Source organism: Carcharhinus amblyrhynchos, chromosome 18 (assembly GCF_965287045.1).
Source record: "Carcharhinus amblyrhynchos chromosome 18, sCarAmb.v2.hapA, whole genome shotgun sequence".
NCBI lineage: Eukaryota > Metazoa > Chordata > Chondrichthyes > Carcharhiniformes > Carcharhinidae > Carcharhinus > Carcharhinus amblyrhynchos.
The window spans coordinates 48951472-48970274 of NC_137341.1; the positions used below are offsets into that span (position 1 = coordinate 48951472).

Sequence of the window (18803 nt, forward strand, 5' to 3'; positions counted from 1 at the left end):
GGCAAAAAATGATAGAGGATTGTATCTAGTCCCCCAAACTGTAGTGTTGATGCTGGAAATGGCATTAAACAGGAAATTAAAAAATCATAAGACCATAAGACATAGGAGCAGAATTAGGCCACTCGGCCCATTGAGTCTGCTCCGCCATTTAATCATGGCTGAAATTTTTCTCATCCCCATTTTCTTGCCCTTTTCTCATCCCCTTATTAATCAAGAACCTATCTATCTCTGTCTTAAAGACAATCTCAATGACTAGGCCTCCACAGTCTTCCGCAGCAAAGAGTTCCAAAGGTTCGCCATTCTCTGGCTGAAGAAACTCCTCCTCATCTCTGGTTTAAGAACATAAGAACATAAGAAATAGGAGCAGGAGTAGGCCATCTAGCCCTTCGAGCCTGCCCCGCCATTCAATAAGATCATGGCTGATCTGTCGTGGCTCAGTTCCACATTCCCGCCCTCTCTCCATAACCCTGAGGTGGTCCACTTTGGTAGGAATAATGGTAGGAAGGACTATTACTTACGTGGCGAAAAACTGCAGCAGGCGACGGTGCAGAGGGACCTCGGGGTCCTTGTGCATGAGTCGCAAAAACCCAGCCTGCAGGTGCAGCAGGTGGTCAGGAAGGCGAATGGGATGCTGGCATCATAGCGAGGGGGATTGAATATAAAAGTAGGGAGGTCTTGCTGCGGCTGTATAGGGCATTGGTGAGGCTGCAGCTGGAGTACTGTGTGCAGTTTTGGTCGCCGTACTTACGCAAGGATATTTTGGCCTTGGAGGGAGTGCAGAGGAGGTTTACTAGGCTGATGCCGGAGTTGAGGGGGTTGAGCTATGAGGAGAGGCTGAATAAATTGGGCTTGTACTCGTTAGAGTTTAGAAGAATGAGGGGAGATCTCATTGAGACGTATAAGATGATGAATGTGATGGATAGGATAGAGGTGGAGAGACTCTTCCCGCTCAGAAAGGATAGTAGGACTAGGGGGCACAGCCTCAAGATAAAGGGGGCGCGGTTTAGAACGGAGTTGAGGAGGAACTTCTTCACTCAAAGGGTGGTGAATGTCTGGAATTCTCTGCCCGTTGAAGTGGTGGAGGCTGCCTCGCTAAATATTTTTAAGACGCGGGTTGATTCTGAGGTTGTGCCATCTGGTTCAAGTTTGTCCTACTAGTGGAAACATCCTCTCTACGTCTGCTCTATCCAGGCCTTGCAGTATCCTGTAAGTTTCAATAATGTCTCCCCTCATCTTTCTAAACTCCAACAAGTACAGACCCAGAGTCCTCAACGATTCCTCATTCGACAAGCTCTTCATTTCAGGGATCATTATTGTGAACCACCTGTAGATCTTTTCTAAGGCCAGCACATCCTTCCTTAGTAACAAAACTGATTACAATACTCCAAATGGGGTTTAACCAGAGCCTTATACAGCTTCAGAACCCTGCTCTTGTACTCTAGAATACAACCCTGCTCTTGTATTCTAGCCCTCTCGACATGAATACTAACATTGCATTTGCCTTCCTAACTGCCAATTGAACCTGCACGTTAACCTTAAGAGAACCTTGAACAAAGACTCACAAGTCCCTTTGTGTTTCTGATTTCCTAAGGATTTTCCCATTTAGAAAATAGTCTATCCCTCCATTCCTCCTTCCAAAGTACTTAACCTCACACTTTTCCACATTATATTCCATCTGCCGCTTCTTTGCCACTTTTCTGGCTTGTCCAAGTCCTTCTACAGCCCCTCCTGCTTCCTCAATACTGCCTGTCCCTCTACATATCTTTGTATCATCTGTAAACTTTTCAACCTTCAGTTCTTTATCCAAATTATTAATGTATATTGTGAAAAGTTGTGCTCTTAGCACTAACCCCTGAGTCACACCACTAGTCACCGGCTGCCATTCTGAAAAAGCCCCCTTTATCACCACTCTCTGCCTTCTGCCAGTCAGCCAATCCTATACCCATGGCAGGATTTTATCCTTAACACCATGGGCTCTTAACTTATTTAACAGTCACCTCTGCGGCGCCTTGTCAAAGGCCTTCTGGAAATCTAAATAAATCACATCCACTGGGTCTCCTTTATCTCATTTCCTTGTTAGCTTCTCAAAGAGCCGTAACAAATTTGTCATACGTGATCTCCCCTTGACAAAGTCGTGCTGACTCAGTCCTATCAGACCATGCGATAAAGAACATCTGTAATTACGCATGACTTCAATCTGCATATAGATTGGGCAAATCAAATTAGTCACAATACCGTAGAGGTGGATTTCCTGGAGCGTGTATAGGGTGGTATTCTGGACCAATATATTGAGAAACCAACTGGAGAACAAGTCACTCTAGACAGGGTATAGTGTAATGAGAAGGAATAATTGGCAACCTAGTTTTGTGAGACCCCTTGGGGAACTTTCTTCCATCAAGATGGAAAGTGATGTAATTGATTCTGAGACAAGGGTCCTGAATCTTAATGAAGGAAACTATGATAGTATGAGGCACGAATTGTCTATGATGGATTGGGAAACGTCACTTAGAGAGATGATGGTGGATAAGCAATGGCAAATATTCAGATGGCGCATAGGTGAACTGCAACAATTGTATATTCCTGTCTGGCGCTAAAGTAACTCAGGAAAGGTGGCCAAACCATGACTTATAAGGGAAATTACATCCAAGGAAGAAGTGTACAAATTGACCAGAAAAAAACAACAGACCTGAGGATTGGAAACAATTTAGAATTTGGCAAACAAGGACCAAGGATTGATTAAGAAAGGGAAAACAGAGTCTGAGAGTAAGCTTGCAGTGAACAAAGAAAATGAATGTAAAAGTTTCTATTTGTATGTGAAGAGAAAAAGATTGGTGCAGACAAATGTAGGTCCCTCAGAAACAGGGAATTTATTATGGGAAGCAAAGAAATGGCTGACCAACTAAGTGGATACTTTGGCTCTGTCTTCATGAAGGAGAACACAAATAACGTCAGAAATGTTGGGGACACGGGATTTAGCGAGAGGGAGGAACTGAAGGAAATCAGCATTAATAGAGAAATGGTTTTGGGAAATTGATGGGATTGAAGGCTAATAAATCCACAGGGCTTGATAATTTACATCCCAGAGTCCTCAAAGAAGTGGCCCTAGGAATAGTGGGTGCATTGGTGGTCATCATCTAAGATTCTACGGGGTCCTTCCTTCAAAAGGACCCAGCATCAGGAAGTGGAGGACCAGCTGAGAGCCACCCATCTGCCCTTGCTATCAACCCCGCTCTTATCTCTAAGCCCTCCCCTGTGATATAACCCTGTGATCCTCATCCCGCCATCACTCACTAGCACCTCCAAGGTCCCAGCACCCCAGCCCCCAGCACAATGTAAGCATTCCTCCTCCTCTTGGCCCACATGGGAGCAACAGAATATGTTTCAATCTTAGTTGGCAAGTCCTGACTTGGTCCTGGTTGCTGTTTTTGACATGTTCGACCCAGCAAGCAATCTGCCATTACTCCCCTGCTCTGGCCATGAGCTGAAATGGTAAATTGGACCCAGGTGTCGTAATTCGTATGTTTGAAGACGACTGCACCAGCCTGTGACATTTGTCCTTACCAATTGCAATTTAAAAGTATGAAGGATATTCTTATTTACGTACGGCATACATTTTACAAAGAAGCGCTCCCCATGTCAAGGCTGAAATGGTGGGAGTACATATCAAGGAATCTGCGTACCGGCAAGCCCAGGTTAATGGGTGAACAATCATGTGGCACATGCTGATATCTGCGGCCCTCCAGATTTATAATGTCAACTCTTTGGAACAAACCTAACCCCTACACAGAATACTTGTGAAAGCTGCAGAGCAAATTGTTAAACTCTGCGTGTCGTTGTTGTTCACTTTCCATGTACAAGGTAATTGTCTGAATGCAGATACAGAGCACGTTTGGAAGTATTTCTCCCTTGAGAACAAAGATATGTTTCCAATGGAACTATAATGCTGATGCATCATGATTCTGTTCCAACCCAGCTACTGCCAGGAAGAAGGATTTTCAATTACCAACCGTTAAAGTAATCGATCATTACCTGAACCTTACATCAGAATGTTATTGGACTGCAAATAATTGTGTATGTGTGATATAGGCTCATCACAAACAGTTTCCTCAGGATTTTCACCCATAGAATCCCTACGGTGCCATTTGGCCCATCGAATCTGCACCAACCACAATCTCACTCAAACCCTATTCCTGTAACCCCATATATTTACCCTGTTAGTCTTCCTGGCACTGGTGTCAATTTAACATGGCCAATCCACCTAACCTTCACACCTTTGGAAGGAAACCAGAGCTGCCAGAGGAAACCCACACAGACATGGGGAGAACGTACAAACTCCACATAGACAGTGACCCAAGCCAGGAATCGAACCCGGGTCTCTGGCACTGTGAGGCAGCAGTGCTAACCACTGTGCCACCATGTCCCCACACGAACACGTACTGTTCCTCCCTTACCTATATAATGTTAAGTGAACACTGTGTATTTATTCAGGACATCCTCTCCATTTGCTACACAAAGGGGACGAAATTCACTTCACATTCGATGTTGATAAAATCAGCCTTAGGTCCCTCAATTCTGTGTCGAAATCTCTCGCCCCTGACATGCATTGGAAATATGCCCAAACCCAGATTGAGGGGGCGTTCTGGAGCCCACGCTCACCATCCGTGTGAATGCCAGCGGGGGTTCAAGATCTGGAAGCCACAGTTTTCACTGACGGGTTCATGATTTTGGATCTTCCCTGCCCCTTTCTGTGGGTGTGAACCTGATAATGTCACTGGTGAGGAGTGGGGGATGATTTTTACCCACCGTACACTTATAGGACCAGATCACTGTATGGCCACTTAAGTGAGCAGCAGTGTGTCTAGTGGCTCGGGGAGCTCGGACAAAAGTAATTTTCATTGAACCAACAAAAAACAGGATTGGGATGTGAGTTAATGTGAACTGCCCTGCTACTTTTCACATGTGTTACACTATCGCAAAGTCAAGATCTATCTGGTATCATCTGACCACTTGTGGTTTCTGGTGGAATTGCGGTTAACTTTCTGGTGTTCCAGCTTACTTTAAATAAAACCCTTTAACAATAGGCATGAATGTCATTCCTCTGGTTCTAACTATAATCAAGGTTTTACCATTTGTTTTGCACAATTCAAGTCAAGATACAGATTAAAATCTGGCCAACCTACCCAGCATGCATGAACATATAGGTGAAGAACCTCCAAACGTGAGCCCTATATCCAGGATGATAGACCAGAGGACTCTTCATGTAGTCGGGGTGATAGGTTTGTAAAACCCACTTATTTAGCATGGCTCCATAGCAGATAAAAATAACAATCTGGAAGAGAAATATCATTTAAAAAATTAGTATTCAATTCACTCGGTCTGTACTCACAGGAAACCTCAACAAATTCTACCAGCAGCTTGCAAAGCCCAGGTTACAAAAAATGGCAAATTGCTAAGAGTAGGACAATAACTTCTTCGAAATAAATGGAAATTTTCTTTTTGTAGAAAATCAATCATATCTCAAGATTGTTTTCCTTTGGAAGTTACTTAATTCCTTTATATATGGGTGGCACGGTGGCACAACGCCAGGGACCTGGGTTCAATTCCCAACTTGGGTCACTGTCTGTGTGAGTTTGCACGTTCTCCCTGTGTCTGCGTGGGTTTCCTCCGGCTGCTCTGGTTTCCTCCCACAATCTGAAAGACATGCTGGTTAGGTGCATTGACCGGAACAGGTGCCAGAGTGTGGCAACTAGAGAAGTTTCACAGTAACTTCATTGCAATGTTAATGTAAGCCTTATTTGTGACTAATAAATAAACTTTACTTTTATATATTTACATTTTTCTTCATGCCATATTCCACTCTTTAGTAAAAAGGGGATTTGTTCCCAGGCTTTTTTTATTTCTGTTTTGTAAACTGAATCTTCCACACATCGCTACCCCATATGGACCTATTATAATAGGGGGAGGCGATGGTCTAGTGGTATTATCACTAGGCATTAATCCAGAAACTCAGCGAATGTCCTGCTACAGCAGACAGTGGAATTTGAATTCCATAAAAAACGTCTGGAATTAAGAATTTACTGATGACCATGAAACCATTGTTGATTGTCGCAAAAATCCATCTGGTTCACTAATGTCCCTTTAGGGAAGGAAATCTGCCATCCTTACCTGGTCTGGCCAACATGTGCATCCAGAGCCACAGCAGTGTGGTTGAATCGTAAATCCTTACAGTGTGGAAGGAGGTCATTCGGCCCATTGAGGTGCACTGACAACAACCCCTGCTGATCCCTCTGACACTAAGGGGCAATTTTAGCATGTCTAATCAACCTAACCTGCACATCTTCGGACTGTGTGTGGAACTAGAGCACCTGGAGGAAACCCATGCAGACATGGGGAGAATGTGCAAACTCCACACAGACAGTGACCCGAGGCTGGAAATGAATCTGGGTCCCTGGCGCTTTCAGACAGCAATGCTAACCACTGTGCCACTGTGCGGCTCTCAGCTGCCCTCTGAACAAGGGCAACTAGGGATAAGTATTAAGTCCCAGTAATGCCCAAGTTCCACGAATGAATAAGCAAAAACGTTCGTAGGCTCAGTTAGAAATTGTCTTCCTGCTCATATACAATGATGAAGAGCAGGGACCTCTTCCTTTGTCTGGGTCAACTTTCCTACCTCAACCAGCAATATTAAAACAGTTTAATTGGTAATCCATCTAATTTGCTGTTGACGGAATTTTGATGTCCACACTGGCTGCAGCTCCTCCAACAGAAACAGTGGAGGTTATTTTAACAGTGAATGATAATGTAAAATGGGCAATATCAGCTTGGCTGTCCATTCTTTGCAAATGAAATTAAGGAGAGTTGTACAACAGCTGGCTGGATCACCACCAACATTTCACATTTCAACACAAAGTCACAATTAACCCTGCACATTCCAGAAATCATAGAATCCCTGCAGTGCAGAAAGAGGCCACTCGGCCCATCGAGTCTGCACCAACAACAATCCCATGCAAGCCCTATCCCTGTTACCCCACATATTTATCCCACTAATCCCACTAACCTGCACATCCTGGGACACTAACAAGCAATTTAGGATGGTCAATGCACCTAACCCGCACATCTTTGGACTGTGGGAGGAAACCGGAGCACCCAGGGGAAACCCACGCAGACACAAGGCGGATGTGCAGACTTGACACAGGCAGTGAGCCAAGCCAGGGATCGAACCTGGGTCCCTGGGGCTGTGAGGTAGCAGTGCTAACTACTGTGCCACCTTGCCACCCAACAGAAGGAATCCGTTGGTTGCAAAATATTTTGGGATCCCCAGAGGGTTTCTGAAAATCTCACCCCTACCATTGTTACCTCCGGACTTGACTATTCGCCCCTGCTCCCCATCACCCCCACCCCCCCACATTCTACCCCAAGAAATCTTGAGGCCCACCCAAAACCCTGCTGCCATTGTCTTAATCCGCATCAAGCCTGTTGACCTGTCACCCCTGCGCTAACTGAGCCACATTAGCTGTGTAAGTAATGATTCAATTTTAACATCTTCATCTTCATTTTAAAACAGCCTCACCTCTCACTAACTCAGATACACAGCAGCAACTCACCAAGGCTCCACAGGCAGTGCCTTCCAAACCCACCACCACTACCATCTAGAAGAGCAAAGGCAGCAGACACAAAGAAACATTACCACCTGGACATTCCCTTCCACTATCCTGATTTGGAAAAATATCATCATTCCTTCACTGTCACTGGATCAAAATCCTGGAACTCCCTCCCTTACAGCGCTGTGGATGTGCCCGCACCATATGTACCACAGCATCTTTCTCTACACCCTAGCTGTGACTGTAACACTACACTCTGCACGCTCTCCTTTCCTTCTCTATGAACAGTATGCTTTGTCCGTATAGCGCGCAAGAAACAATACTTTTCACTGTATACTAATACGTGTGACAATAATAAATCAAATCAAATCAAATCAAAAGGCAGCTCACCACCACCTTGTCAAAGGTAATTAGGGATGGGTAACAAATGCAGGCCTAGCCAGCGAAGTCCACATCCCATAAATGAATTTTAAAAATTCTCCTCCATGCCTACAGCCCTCTGTCATCGCTCCTCTACTCTGACCTCTTGAACACTCTGATTTTAATGACCCCTCCACAGGTAACCAAGACTTCAGCTGTCAATCTTTTTGGCAAAACAATTAAACTAAATCAAATTAACTGAGGGATAAATTAAAAGGGGCAATCCCCCAAAAAGAAGGAAACGGGCCAAATCAAAAGACAAAGTAGAAAGGAAACTTAAAAAACATCAAACTAAAATGTGATTAAAGGGGTTGATAACACGCCCCAGCCCCTGTGGTGCCCAGCGAACATGGAAAGCTTCAACAGTGCCCTTGGACCACCACATCCTCCCTCTCCAGAGACACTCGCCCGCAAATGTAGCTACAGCAGAGGGACAGACAATTGGGTCGAACAACTGCCAAGGCCCTAAACTCTGGAATCTCCTTCCTAAATGCCTCTGCCTCTCTTTCCTCCTTCAAGAATCTCCTTGAAATGTATTGCTTTGACTAACCTCTTCTTCATTGGGAAAATTTTGTTTGGCAACACCTGTGAAGTGTCTTGGGATATTTTACCACCAGTTTTTGTTGATATTAATGAGTTGCTTTATAAGATAATTTTCTTTGCTTTTGCATCTCCTCACATTGTTACAAAAATCATCATCAGAAGAAAAACTTCACAATAGTTTAATCCATCCTGTTTTAGGCCAGTACTTAATTTGGTTGGCAAATAATTTCAGTACAACATTGACTCAATTATAATCAGTGAGGTAAATTCAACAAAATGAAACCAAAACAATGTAACTTAGAAATGAAGCCTTAAAGCTCTTTTGATTAAACGTCCCGTGAATCATCTCCATGCCATTCAAATGTCAGGGTTTGAGGTTTTGAAAAGTTCATAGGGCTGACATGTGTTGTTTACTTCCAGCATATTTTTTCACTTTAAATGATAGGCACTTTGACCGGAATTTTAACAGCACGCCCATTCCGATTCCAGGAGCAGGCGAGGCTCAGGGAATGGCATTCTCTATTGGCCCCGGGTGGGATTGTACGAACCTCAGGCAGACATGCCGGTAAAATTCCACCCTATGTTTAATGTAGTTTGATGTCTGTCCACGATAACCACTGTATCTGTTATCCTTCCTATCAAAATAAATTTTCCAATTTGAGAATAAAACAAAACTTCTTAGGGCAAACTCCACCATGCATCGCTGTGAGGGAAAAAGACTTGTTTAAAGCGAGTTAGCTTGAAGATGGGACTACACAGTTGCACAGTGGTTAGCACTGCTGCCTCACAGTGCCAGGGCCCTGGGTTCAATTCCCGGCTTGGGTCACTGTCTACATGGAGTCTGCATGCTCTCTGCATGGGTTTCCTCCCACAGTCTGAAAGATGTGCTGGTTAGGTGCATTGGCCGTGCTAAATTCTCCCTCAGTGTACCCGAACAGGCGCCAAAGTGTGGCGACTAGGGGATTTTTCACAGTAACTTCATTGCAGTGTTAATGTAAGCTTACTTGTGACACTAATAAATAAACTTTAAATAATCTGGAAACGCGAGTTCAAATCTCACCATGGCACCTGTGGAGTTTAAATTCAGTTAATTAAATAAACCTGGAATAAAAAAAGCTTGCATCAGTGATGGTGACCGTATAACAACCGAATTGTTTTAAAAATAAAATCCAATACTAGTGTACGAGAGGGAAGGAATCCTGGCGTCCTAGATGAACCAATATGTGATTCCAGACTCACAATAAATGTGGTTGACTCTTAACTGCCCACAGAAATGGCTGAGAAAGCTACTCAGCTATATCGAAACAGTTTATGATGGATGGATTGCAGCAGTTCAAGGATACAGCTCAACGCCCCCTTTTCAAGGGCAATTAGGGATGGGCAATAAATCCTGACCTTGCCAATGATGCTTACATTCCACAGATGAATAACAAAAAAAAAGATGTCAAAATAAACTGTATTAAGACGAATCAAATGTCAGACATTATTTTAGTATTACCATGTTAATTCTGTGCTATCACCTAAGCTCTTAAATAAGATTTACATTTTTTTAAACTGTAATGCAGGCTGGCTATATTCCAATCTCCCCCCATTCCCCCTCCATCACCACAGCATCAGACAAACTCCATAGAGATGACAACAAAATCTATCACATATTTAACGATTGGACATCTCGCCCAGGCTTCTCTGCCAACAGCCTGTTCATTACAACCGATTGCAAGAGCTGGTTCCTGGCAGGAACTTAGCCCTATTTACATTTTTGGAACCAATCTATAGATAAGAAAAAAAATCTCTTGTAAATAAATTCTGGCCCTTGAATCGCACCTGATTGATTTGCAATTACTAACTACTGTTATTATAAACGGTTACCAACAAACAGCTTTGTATGTGGGAAGGGAGGACTTTACTCTTCTGTGGCTCGATAATTAAGCACCTGTTGATATCTCCCATTTCACAGATGAATCATAGAATCTACAGTGCAGAAGGAGGCCATTTGGCCCATCGAGCCTGCGCCGACAACAATCCCTATCCCCGCAACCCCATCTATTTACCCTCCTAATCCCCCTGACATTAAGGGGCAGTTCACTATGGCCAATCATAGTGGCCTAATTGGCACATCTTTGGACTGTGGGAGGAAACCGGAGCACCTGGAGGAAACCCATGCAGACACAGGGAGAACGTGCAAGGCCAGAGGTGAACCTGGGTCCCTGGCGCTGTGAGGCAGCAGAGCTAACCACTGTGCCACTGTGCTGCCTTAATTATTTAATTTAATTTATTTAATATTTAATTACCTTTGGTGTGGATTTTATGACTGCATGAAATGATGACAAAACATGGGGAGTTTGGACTGGTTTTTGCTTGTTCTACGTATTTTCTTTTCCTACGGGAACAATTTTCCCACCTTGCTGTGCCTGGCGCAGTCCCCGGAAAATAGTCTAACAATTGATTTCATGCCCAATGCCAAGGTTCTGGTCCCTTTCAATTAGCTCAAAGTGGTCTGCACCCAATTAGCATTCTTAAAGTAGCATTTAAATATGCTTAGCCTGTCGGATTCTCCCAGTGTCTGGGATCTTCAGGCCTTTGGGTGCAGCGTGAGCATGTTGAGAGTCATTACTGGTCTCCACTGGCAGAAACCAGGCGTGATGGCCACACGGGGGGAGGTGGGGGTGGTGGGGGGGGGGGGGGTAGTCCCGAGGTCATTGAAGGCCCCGGGTGGTCAGGAACATGGTTGGGCAATGCCCACCTGGCAGTGCCTACCTGGCACCATGGTAATGCACGCTTAGCACACTGGCAGTGCCAGTTCGACACTGCCAGGATGCTGGGGCAGTACCAAGGAGGGGGGGGGGGGGCGGGACCTATGATGGTGGGGGCTTTGCAGGGGGCAACATAAAGGGCGCATGTCAGAGTCATGAAGGGGAACCCATTGGATGGGTTCAAACGCCCTGATGCTGGTGATCCGTGTCAGGGAAGGTGTGGGGAAACATGCAGCTGGTGGGGGATGGAAGGGTGGTGCGCCGGTGTCCATGGGAGGGAGGGAGGAAATCTCCCAGTGCACCATGAGGTTGATTGGTCTTTCCAGAATGGCACCCATTCACTTTGAGCCAGCCTCACTGGCATGTTTAGGGCCCACCCCTCCCACTCACCACTCTCCCAAAAGGGAACTAGGTGTGTGGCGATTGTGGGCTGGACCGTGCTGGCACGGATCGCTCTGGTTATCTTGTCGTTATGACACTTGTGGGAAAATTGCGGCCCATGGCTAGAATGTTACCGGCACATCCACTCAAGGCTCATAAGATCCCACCTGAGGCCAAGATCCAGGGCGGGTGTGCCAGTAAATTCAGGGCCTAAGGTATCTGATTTACACACCAGGAAAAATTAATTTCACCCAATACAACCATAGTTGTTGCATTTAAAGAAAGGTTGGATTTTTCACTTTACACGTGGAACAGTGAGAGGATTACAGGATTCAATAGCAATGGCTCTTGGGAGTCATTTCCTGGAGCTTGCTGTTTTCATTATGAAACTTAGAATGTAGTAGCACAATGGTTAGCACGGCTGCCTCACAGCCCCAGGGACCCAGGTTCGATTCCCATCTTGGGTCACTGTCTGCGTGGAGTCTGCATGTTCTCGCCCCATGTCTGCATGGGTTTCCTCCGGGTGCTCCGGTTTCCTCCCACAGTCTGAAAGACGTGCTGGTTAGGTGCATTGACCCAAACAGGCGCCGGAGTGTGATGACAAGGGGAATTTCACAGTAACTTCATTGCAGTGTTAATGTAAGCCTTACTTGTGACTAGTAAATAAACTTTAAAAAAAACTGCAAGTAGGATTCTAATGAACAAAGGAAGAACAAATATTTTGGCAGATTGAATCAAACTGGATATTAACCTGAATGATAGTGAGGACCGTCATGAAGAGAGGTGGTGGGCAGCCTCGATACTGGCTGTAGTACCAGCGTCTGTCCACCTCACAAGGCAGGATCTCGTACGCCACGTGCCTCACTAAGCGTTTGTAGAATGTAAGTCCGGGCTCGTCGAGCAGGAATTCACGTGGCAGGTTCCGGTGTCCATTGGATATCGCTCGTCGGAAGCTGCTTGAGCGCTTGCTGCTCATCTGCAACAAGAGATGAAGGGGGCCTGTGAAAATAGCGAACACAAAATCACAAAGAAACATCAGAAAAATCCGCACCAGGCTGACATGCCGGCACACATGCACACATCAGACTGATGCACGCATGCGCCTAACAGACTGATACACACGTGCACAGCAGGCTGATACAAACAAACACACAGCAGACTGACATACGTATGCACATGTACACAGTATACTAATATACCTGCATGCTGCTGGACACATGTGCACTCCAGATTTACATGCACACATCATACTGACATATTCACCCTTGCACATCAGGCCAATATATGTATGTATACTCAGCAGAATGACACACTTGTGTGCATGCCAGACTGACACACACACACATACATACCAGATTGGCAGGGAAATAACACACCATTACACATACATGTGCATCCCAGACTGACATGTACAGAGACTCACCAGACTGGTGTCCACATATGTACCTCAGGCTGACACCCACATGAAGACACATACGGCAGAACAAATACACAAAATGCGCATGTGCAGACGCCAACCAAATTGGTGTTCATATCTGTTTAAACATCATCCCACAACCCCCACAAACAAATGTGAACACCCACTCACTTCAACACATGTTGGAAGTACATTTTTTGAATATAACTTTTCATGACTTATTTGAATGAGTATTTCATTTGGGAGAAACTGTTATCTGGTGAACTGGTGCAGCAACAATAATCCCTCCCTCAGTGTCAACAAAACAAAGAAGATAGTCATCAATTTCAGGAAGTGTAGTGGAGAACATGCTCCTGTCTACATAATGGGGCAACGTAGAAATGGTCGAGAGCTTCATGTTTTTTAGGGGTCCAGATCACATGTCCTGGTTCCCCCCAGGCCGACACTATAGTTAAGAAAGCTCATCAACGCCTCTACTTTCTCAGACTAAGGAAATTTGGCACATCAGCTGCGACTCTCACCAACTTTTACAGATGTACCATAAAAAGCATTCTTTCTGGTTGTATCACAGCTTGGTATGGCTCCTGCTCTGCCCGCAAGAAACTACAAAATGTTTTGAATGTAGCCCAATCCATCAAACAAACCAGCCACCCATCCATTCACTCTGCCTAACTTCCCGCTGCCTTGAAAAAGCAGTCAGCATAATTAAAGACCCCATGCACCCCGTGCGTTTTCTCTTCCACCTTCTTCTGTCAGGAAAAAGATATAAAAGTCTGAGGTCACGTACCGGCCAACTCAAGAACAGCTTCTTTCCTGCTGCTGTCAGACTTTTGAATGGACCTACCTTGCACTAAGTTGATCTTTCTCTACAGCCTAGGTATGACTGTAACACTACATTCTGCACCCGCTCATTTCCTTCTCTATGAACGGTATGCTTTGTCCATATAGCACGCAAGAAACAATACTTCTCCCAAAACAGGAAACACTGGAAATCTCAGCAGGTCTGGCAGCATCTGTAAGGAGAGAAAAGAGTTGACATTTCAAGTCCAGTTGACCCTTTGTCAAAGCTGAACTCATCGTCTGGACTCGAAACGTCAGCTCTTTTCTCTCCTTACAGATGCTGCCAGACCTGCTGAGATTTTCCAGCATTTTCTCTTTTGGTTTCAGATTCCAGCATCTGCAGTAATTTGCTTTTATCTTTTAAATAATACTTCTCATTGTATGTTAATACGTGACAATAATAAATCAAATCAAAATCAAAATCAGACTCGCCACAATCCAACCTCAACAGAGAAAACCGATGCCCTAAGCTGGCAGTCGCAAGGAAGTAGAATACTGAGCAGGACCTCGTGTTGAATGACCCCTTCATGCTCTAAGGACCGGATGTTTGTGGAACTGGGAAGACTCCACATACCTTTTAGAACAGTGGTCGCGACCCAAAGGTGAAAATTCCCCCCCACACTGTTCCTAACAGATACCACACCGAGGATCTTGAAGGTTGTGATTCCCACTGGCAGGAATCCCAAACTTTGCACAGTCATTAGGACGTAGTGCTGCGTTCAATCAGAACCCATTCTGGGCATTGCAAGGACCTTAAGAACCTCAAGGGCCTCATGTATTTGTCAAAAGCGTCTGGACAAATACATAAATGGGATGGGAATAGAGGGATATGGTATTTGGAAGAGTAGGGGGTTTTAGTTCAGTTGGGCAGCATGCTCAGTGCAGGCTTGGCAGGCTGAGGGACCTGTTCCTGCGCTGTAATTTTGTTTGGTTTTTGTTTGTTCTTAACCTACAGTGTGGGACGGAGTAGTTATGAAAACTCTTGAGTAACAATCTGGTGGATCAGATGTGTTTGAATGCTGTGATCTGAAGTTTTTGAAATGCCCTGCCCTTTAAACATTAAAACATGGGTCTGTACTCATTGGAGTTTAGAAAGATGAGGGGGGTTCTTATAGAGACGTATAAGATAATGAAAGGGATGGATAGGGTAGAGGTAGAGAGATTCTTCCCGCTCAGAAAGGACAGCAGGACTAGAGGGCACAGCCTCAAGATAAGCAGGGGGGGGGGGGGGGGGTGTGGCAGTTTAGAACAGAGTTGAGGAGGAACTTCTTCAGTCAAAGGGTGGTGAATCTCTGGAATTCTCTGCCCGTTGAAGTGGTGGAGGCTACCTCGCTAAATATATTTAAGTCACGAGTAGATAGGTTTTTGACAGACAAGGGAATTAAGGGTTATGGGGAGAAAGCGGGAAAGTGGAACTGAGCCACTTCAGATCAGCCATGATCTTGTTGAATGGCAGGGCAGGCTCAAAGGACTAGATGGCCTACTCCTGCTCCTATTTCTTATGGGCTTATGTTCTTAAAAGGCAATATTGTCAGTGAGAGTTAAAAAGAAAACCCAATTGTACTGCTTTGATTGACAGGTCATCTGGTGTAGGTTAGAAAAACAGTTAGCATTTGTTCATGCAGTTTCTATAGAGCTCTTTGTTTATGTCTTCCGAAGGGATATTATGTTGTCATTTTGAATGTTTGGTTGAGCTACAATTATCCCAGCAGAGGGCCATTTGGCAGTTAAAAGAGTCTATTAAAGAATTAACTATCTTTGATGCAGGGTTTGAATAGAAGCTTGTTTGCTTAAGAGTGATTAAGCACTTGTGGAGATTTACAAACTTTGAAAGTCAACAAACATATGGGCATCAGAGCTGTCTTAGATTGTTAGCAGTTTGTTATCTTTCATCTTCACATGGCTACTGAGGTCTTGCTGTACTGGATACTCGGTGAGTGGCTAACGAGGTGACATGAGGGATATTTTTTATTCATTTATGGGATGTGGGCAACACTGGCTAAGCCAGCATTTATTGCTCATCCCTAGTTAATCTTCAGAAGGTGGTGCCTTCTTGAACCACTACAGTCCTAGGAAAAGGTCCTAAGTGGCAAATTGTGTCTGGGTTGGGATCCTGGAGAGAAACCTGTATATGCAATGTTATGCACCCTTTCCCCACCTCCGTCCCACCTTGGAACCACTTGGCGAGGGTGGGAGGGGGCAGAGAGCATAAAATTTTGACCCTGGAGCTAACAACAGAGAGATGGTCGAACCTTTACTTTTAAGAGTGACCAAATGTCTAAATGTTCTCTCGAGTGGGGATTTCGTTTTACAATGTTTTTCTATTTGCATTAACATTCACTTCTGACACCAGGGTCTTGGAGGAAGACAGAGACACAATTGTGTTAGCTCCACGCTGTGCAAGAAACATTTTATCCTCAAAGCATCTTAAAATGGAATGCCAGAATCCGTGTACGCAACTATGGCTTCAGTGTTTTTCAAATCCTCCATCTAATTGGTTAGATCTTGAGAGGATTAACCAAGGATTCCTACCCTCTTTGATTGCAGATAGTGTATGGTGTCACACAGGGCATACAAAGTCAAACAGTGTTATTTGCAAATGTCAGAATAACAAACACAACCCTCTGGGGCGTCAGATTCCAGCTCTCCTTACATAACTGCAGTCATTAATTACTCACTGTCTACCAGCCGTGTTGTTGAGGAATCATGTGGTAGCTTTCACTATCTATCACCTGCCATTGGCAACAAATTTAGTTGGAAGGCATCCAATAGTTTCCAGCCTGCAAATTAAATTGCCAGTAACGTCCTACTGGGATCTGAATTTTGCTTCATACTAGCTACAAATCGAAAATTGCGAGCCATAGTCACTTGTGATTTTAAGTCGCTTCTCAGATTTCTTATTTACGCTCGCAGAATCGATGGGTTTTAAATTCTGCTGTCAGCCCCACCTTGTGTTATTAGCGCCTCGCTGAGATAATCCATCGCACGCAGACAACAAAGCAGCACTTCTTATTTGACTTTGGAGTCAAATTGACTGGAGGTTTTCAGGTCAGAATTTGAGCTTTAGGGGTGACAGCGTAACCTTGGCGACTTCTGACCCAAGGTGGGACACGGTGTACAAATTAGGGGTCATGTGTCGCCGGCTTGGAGTCTCCCATTGGAGAACCTGCCCCAGTTTTCATTCCATTAGTTTTACCCGAGTGGCAAAGTTAAAAATGGCTCCACTGTGGTGTGGATTTTACGTTCAGGGAGACTTTGGACAGGCAGCAGACAGTGCAATCGCGCCACTGGCCCATGTAAGTAGCAATGGTGGTATAGCAGTGAGCATTGCTGCCTTCCAAGCAGTTGACCCGGGTTCAATTCCTGGCCAAGGCATTGATAATTTATTGGGGTGGCACAATGGCACAGCGGTTAGCACTGCTGCCTCACAGCACCGGGGACCCAGGTTCGATTCCCGGCTTGGGTCAGCGTCTGTGCGGAGTCTGCATGTTCTCCCCGTGTCTGCGTGGCTTTCCTCCAGGTCCTCCAGTTTCCTCCCACAGTCCTGAAAGATGTGCTGATTAGGTGGGTTGGCCATGCTAAATTCTCTCTGAGTGTACCCGAAAAGGTGCCGGAGTGTGGCCACTCGGGGATTTTCATTGTAACTTCACTGCAGTGTTAATGTAAGCCTACTTGTGACACTAATAAATAAATAAATAGACGTCCCCACCAAGCGGCCTGAACCACTTTGATGGGCCCAGCCTCAGTAATGTAATTCAGGTGAACACAGGCAGCCAGTCCAGGCAGAGAGGTCAGAATTGCAGCCGCTCTGAACCCAGAGCCACTGGAAAAGTTATTCCCAAGAGGCGAGGGGGTAACTGGCCTGGAATGTAAGATCAGACAGGCCAGGGGGCTTGAAAAGAATTTGAGGGGCAGGTCAGAGCAGTCACATGCCACGAAAATAAAGAAACAATGGTGTCACACAAAGCATGGTGGGAAACATAAAAACTGATTGTAAAAGTTTCTATAGGTATGTAAAGAGAAAAAGATGAATAAAAACAAAAGTAGGTCTCTTACCGTCAGAAACAGGAAAATTCATAATGGGGAATAAAGAAATGGCCGAGGAGTTACATTCGTACTTTGCTTCAGCCTTCACAAAGGAAGATATGAATAATGTACCAAGCATTTAGACAGTTACATGGGTAAGATGGGTATAGAAGATATGGGCCCGATGTGGGCAATTGGCTAGCTTATTATTCAAAACTGGACAGCATGGACCAGTTGGGCCGAAGAGCCTGCTTCCATGCTGTACATCTCTATGACTCTCTGACATACAGGGTGGAATTTTACCGGCATGACCGCCCGAGGTTCATACAATCCAGCCTGAGGCCAATGGAGAATGCCGTTCTCCAAGCCTCACCCACCCCCGGAATCGGGGTGGGCGTGCCAGTTAAATTCTGGCCACAAAGTTGCCCATAACTTTGTGTTGTTTGTAAATGTCTACGAACTCTAGCAAGTATCTTTGATCAGACTACTCAATGCTAGATAGCAATGGGTGTTGCAAATGCTTTAGAAATTGATGTGTTGAAATAATGCTGTGGTCCTATATCTATCATAGGATTGTGATGTGCATACTGTTACAAAGTTCCCTCAGGCGGGAATATTGATCCCTGGCCCTGAATAAAATGTGGGTGAGTGGATTGGTGAGTGTAAACAAAGTGGAAGGTCAGGACATCAACTTTGAGGCCATTACTATCCCGTCTAGACCAGGGAGAGCAGGTAAAACGTGATCCTCTGGTGCTGTAAGCAATGCGGGAAATCTATGTCATTAAACAGTAGGCCGAGCACCAGCACCAACCCCCATCCCCC

General features: G+C 45.0%; 1 protein-coding gene across 4 annotated transcripts in view; it reads right to left on the bottom strand.

The window, feature by feature from the left end:
• rhbdl1 (rhomboid, veinlet-like 1 (Drosophila)) overlaps window positions 1-18803 on the bottom strand; it is a 261415-nt gene that overhangs the window by 92134 nt on the left and 150478 nt on the right. For 2 of the 4 annotated variants that reach the window (XM_080206154.1, XM_080206155.1), the window contains exons 3-4: window positions 12450-12674; window positions 5181-5329 (exon numbers count right to left, since the gene is read on the bottom strand). In XM_080206154.1, the coding sequence (XP_080062280.1) occupies window positions 5181-5329; window positions 12450-12674 (374 nt within the window). Of the gene's footprint in view, window positions 1-5180; window positions 5330-12449; window positions 12698-18803 lie in introns of all 4 variants that reach the window. The other 2 variants (XM_080206156.1, XM_080206158.1) reach the window with 1 other exon arrangement.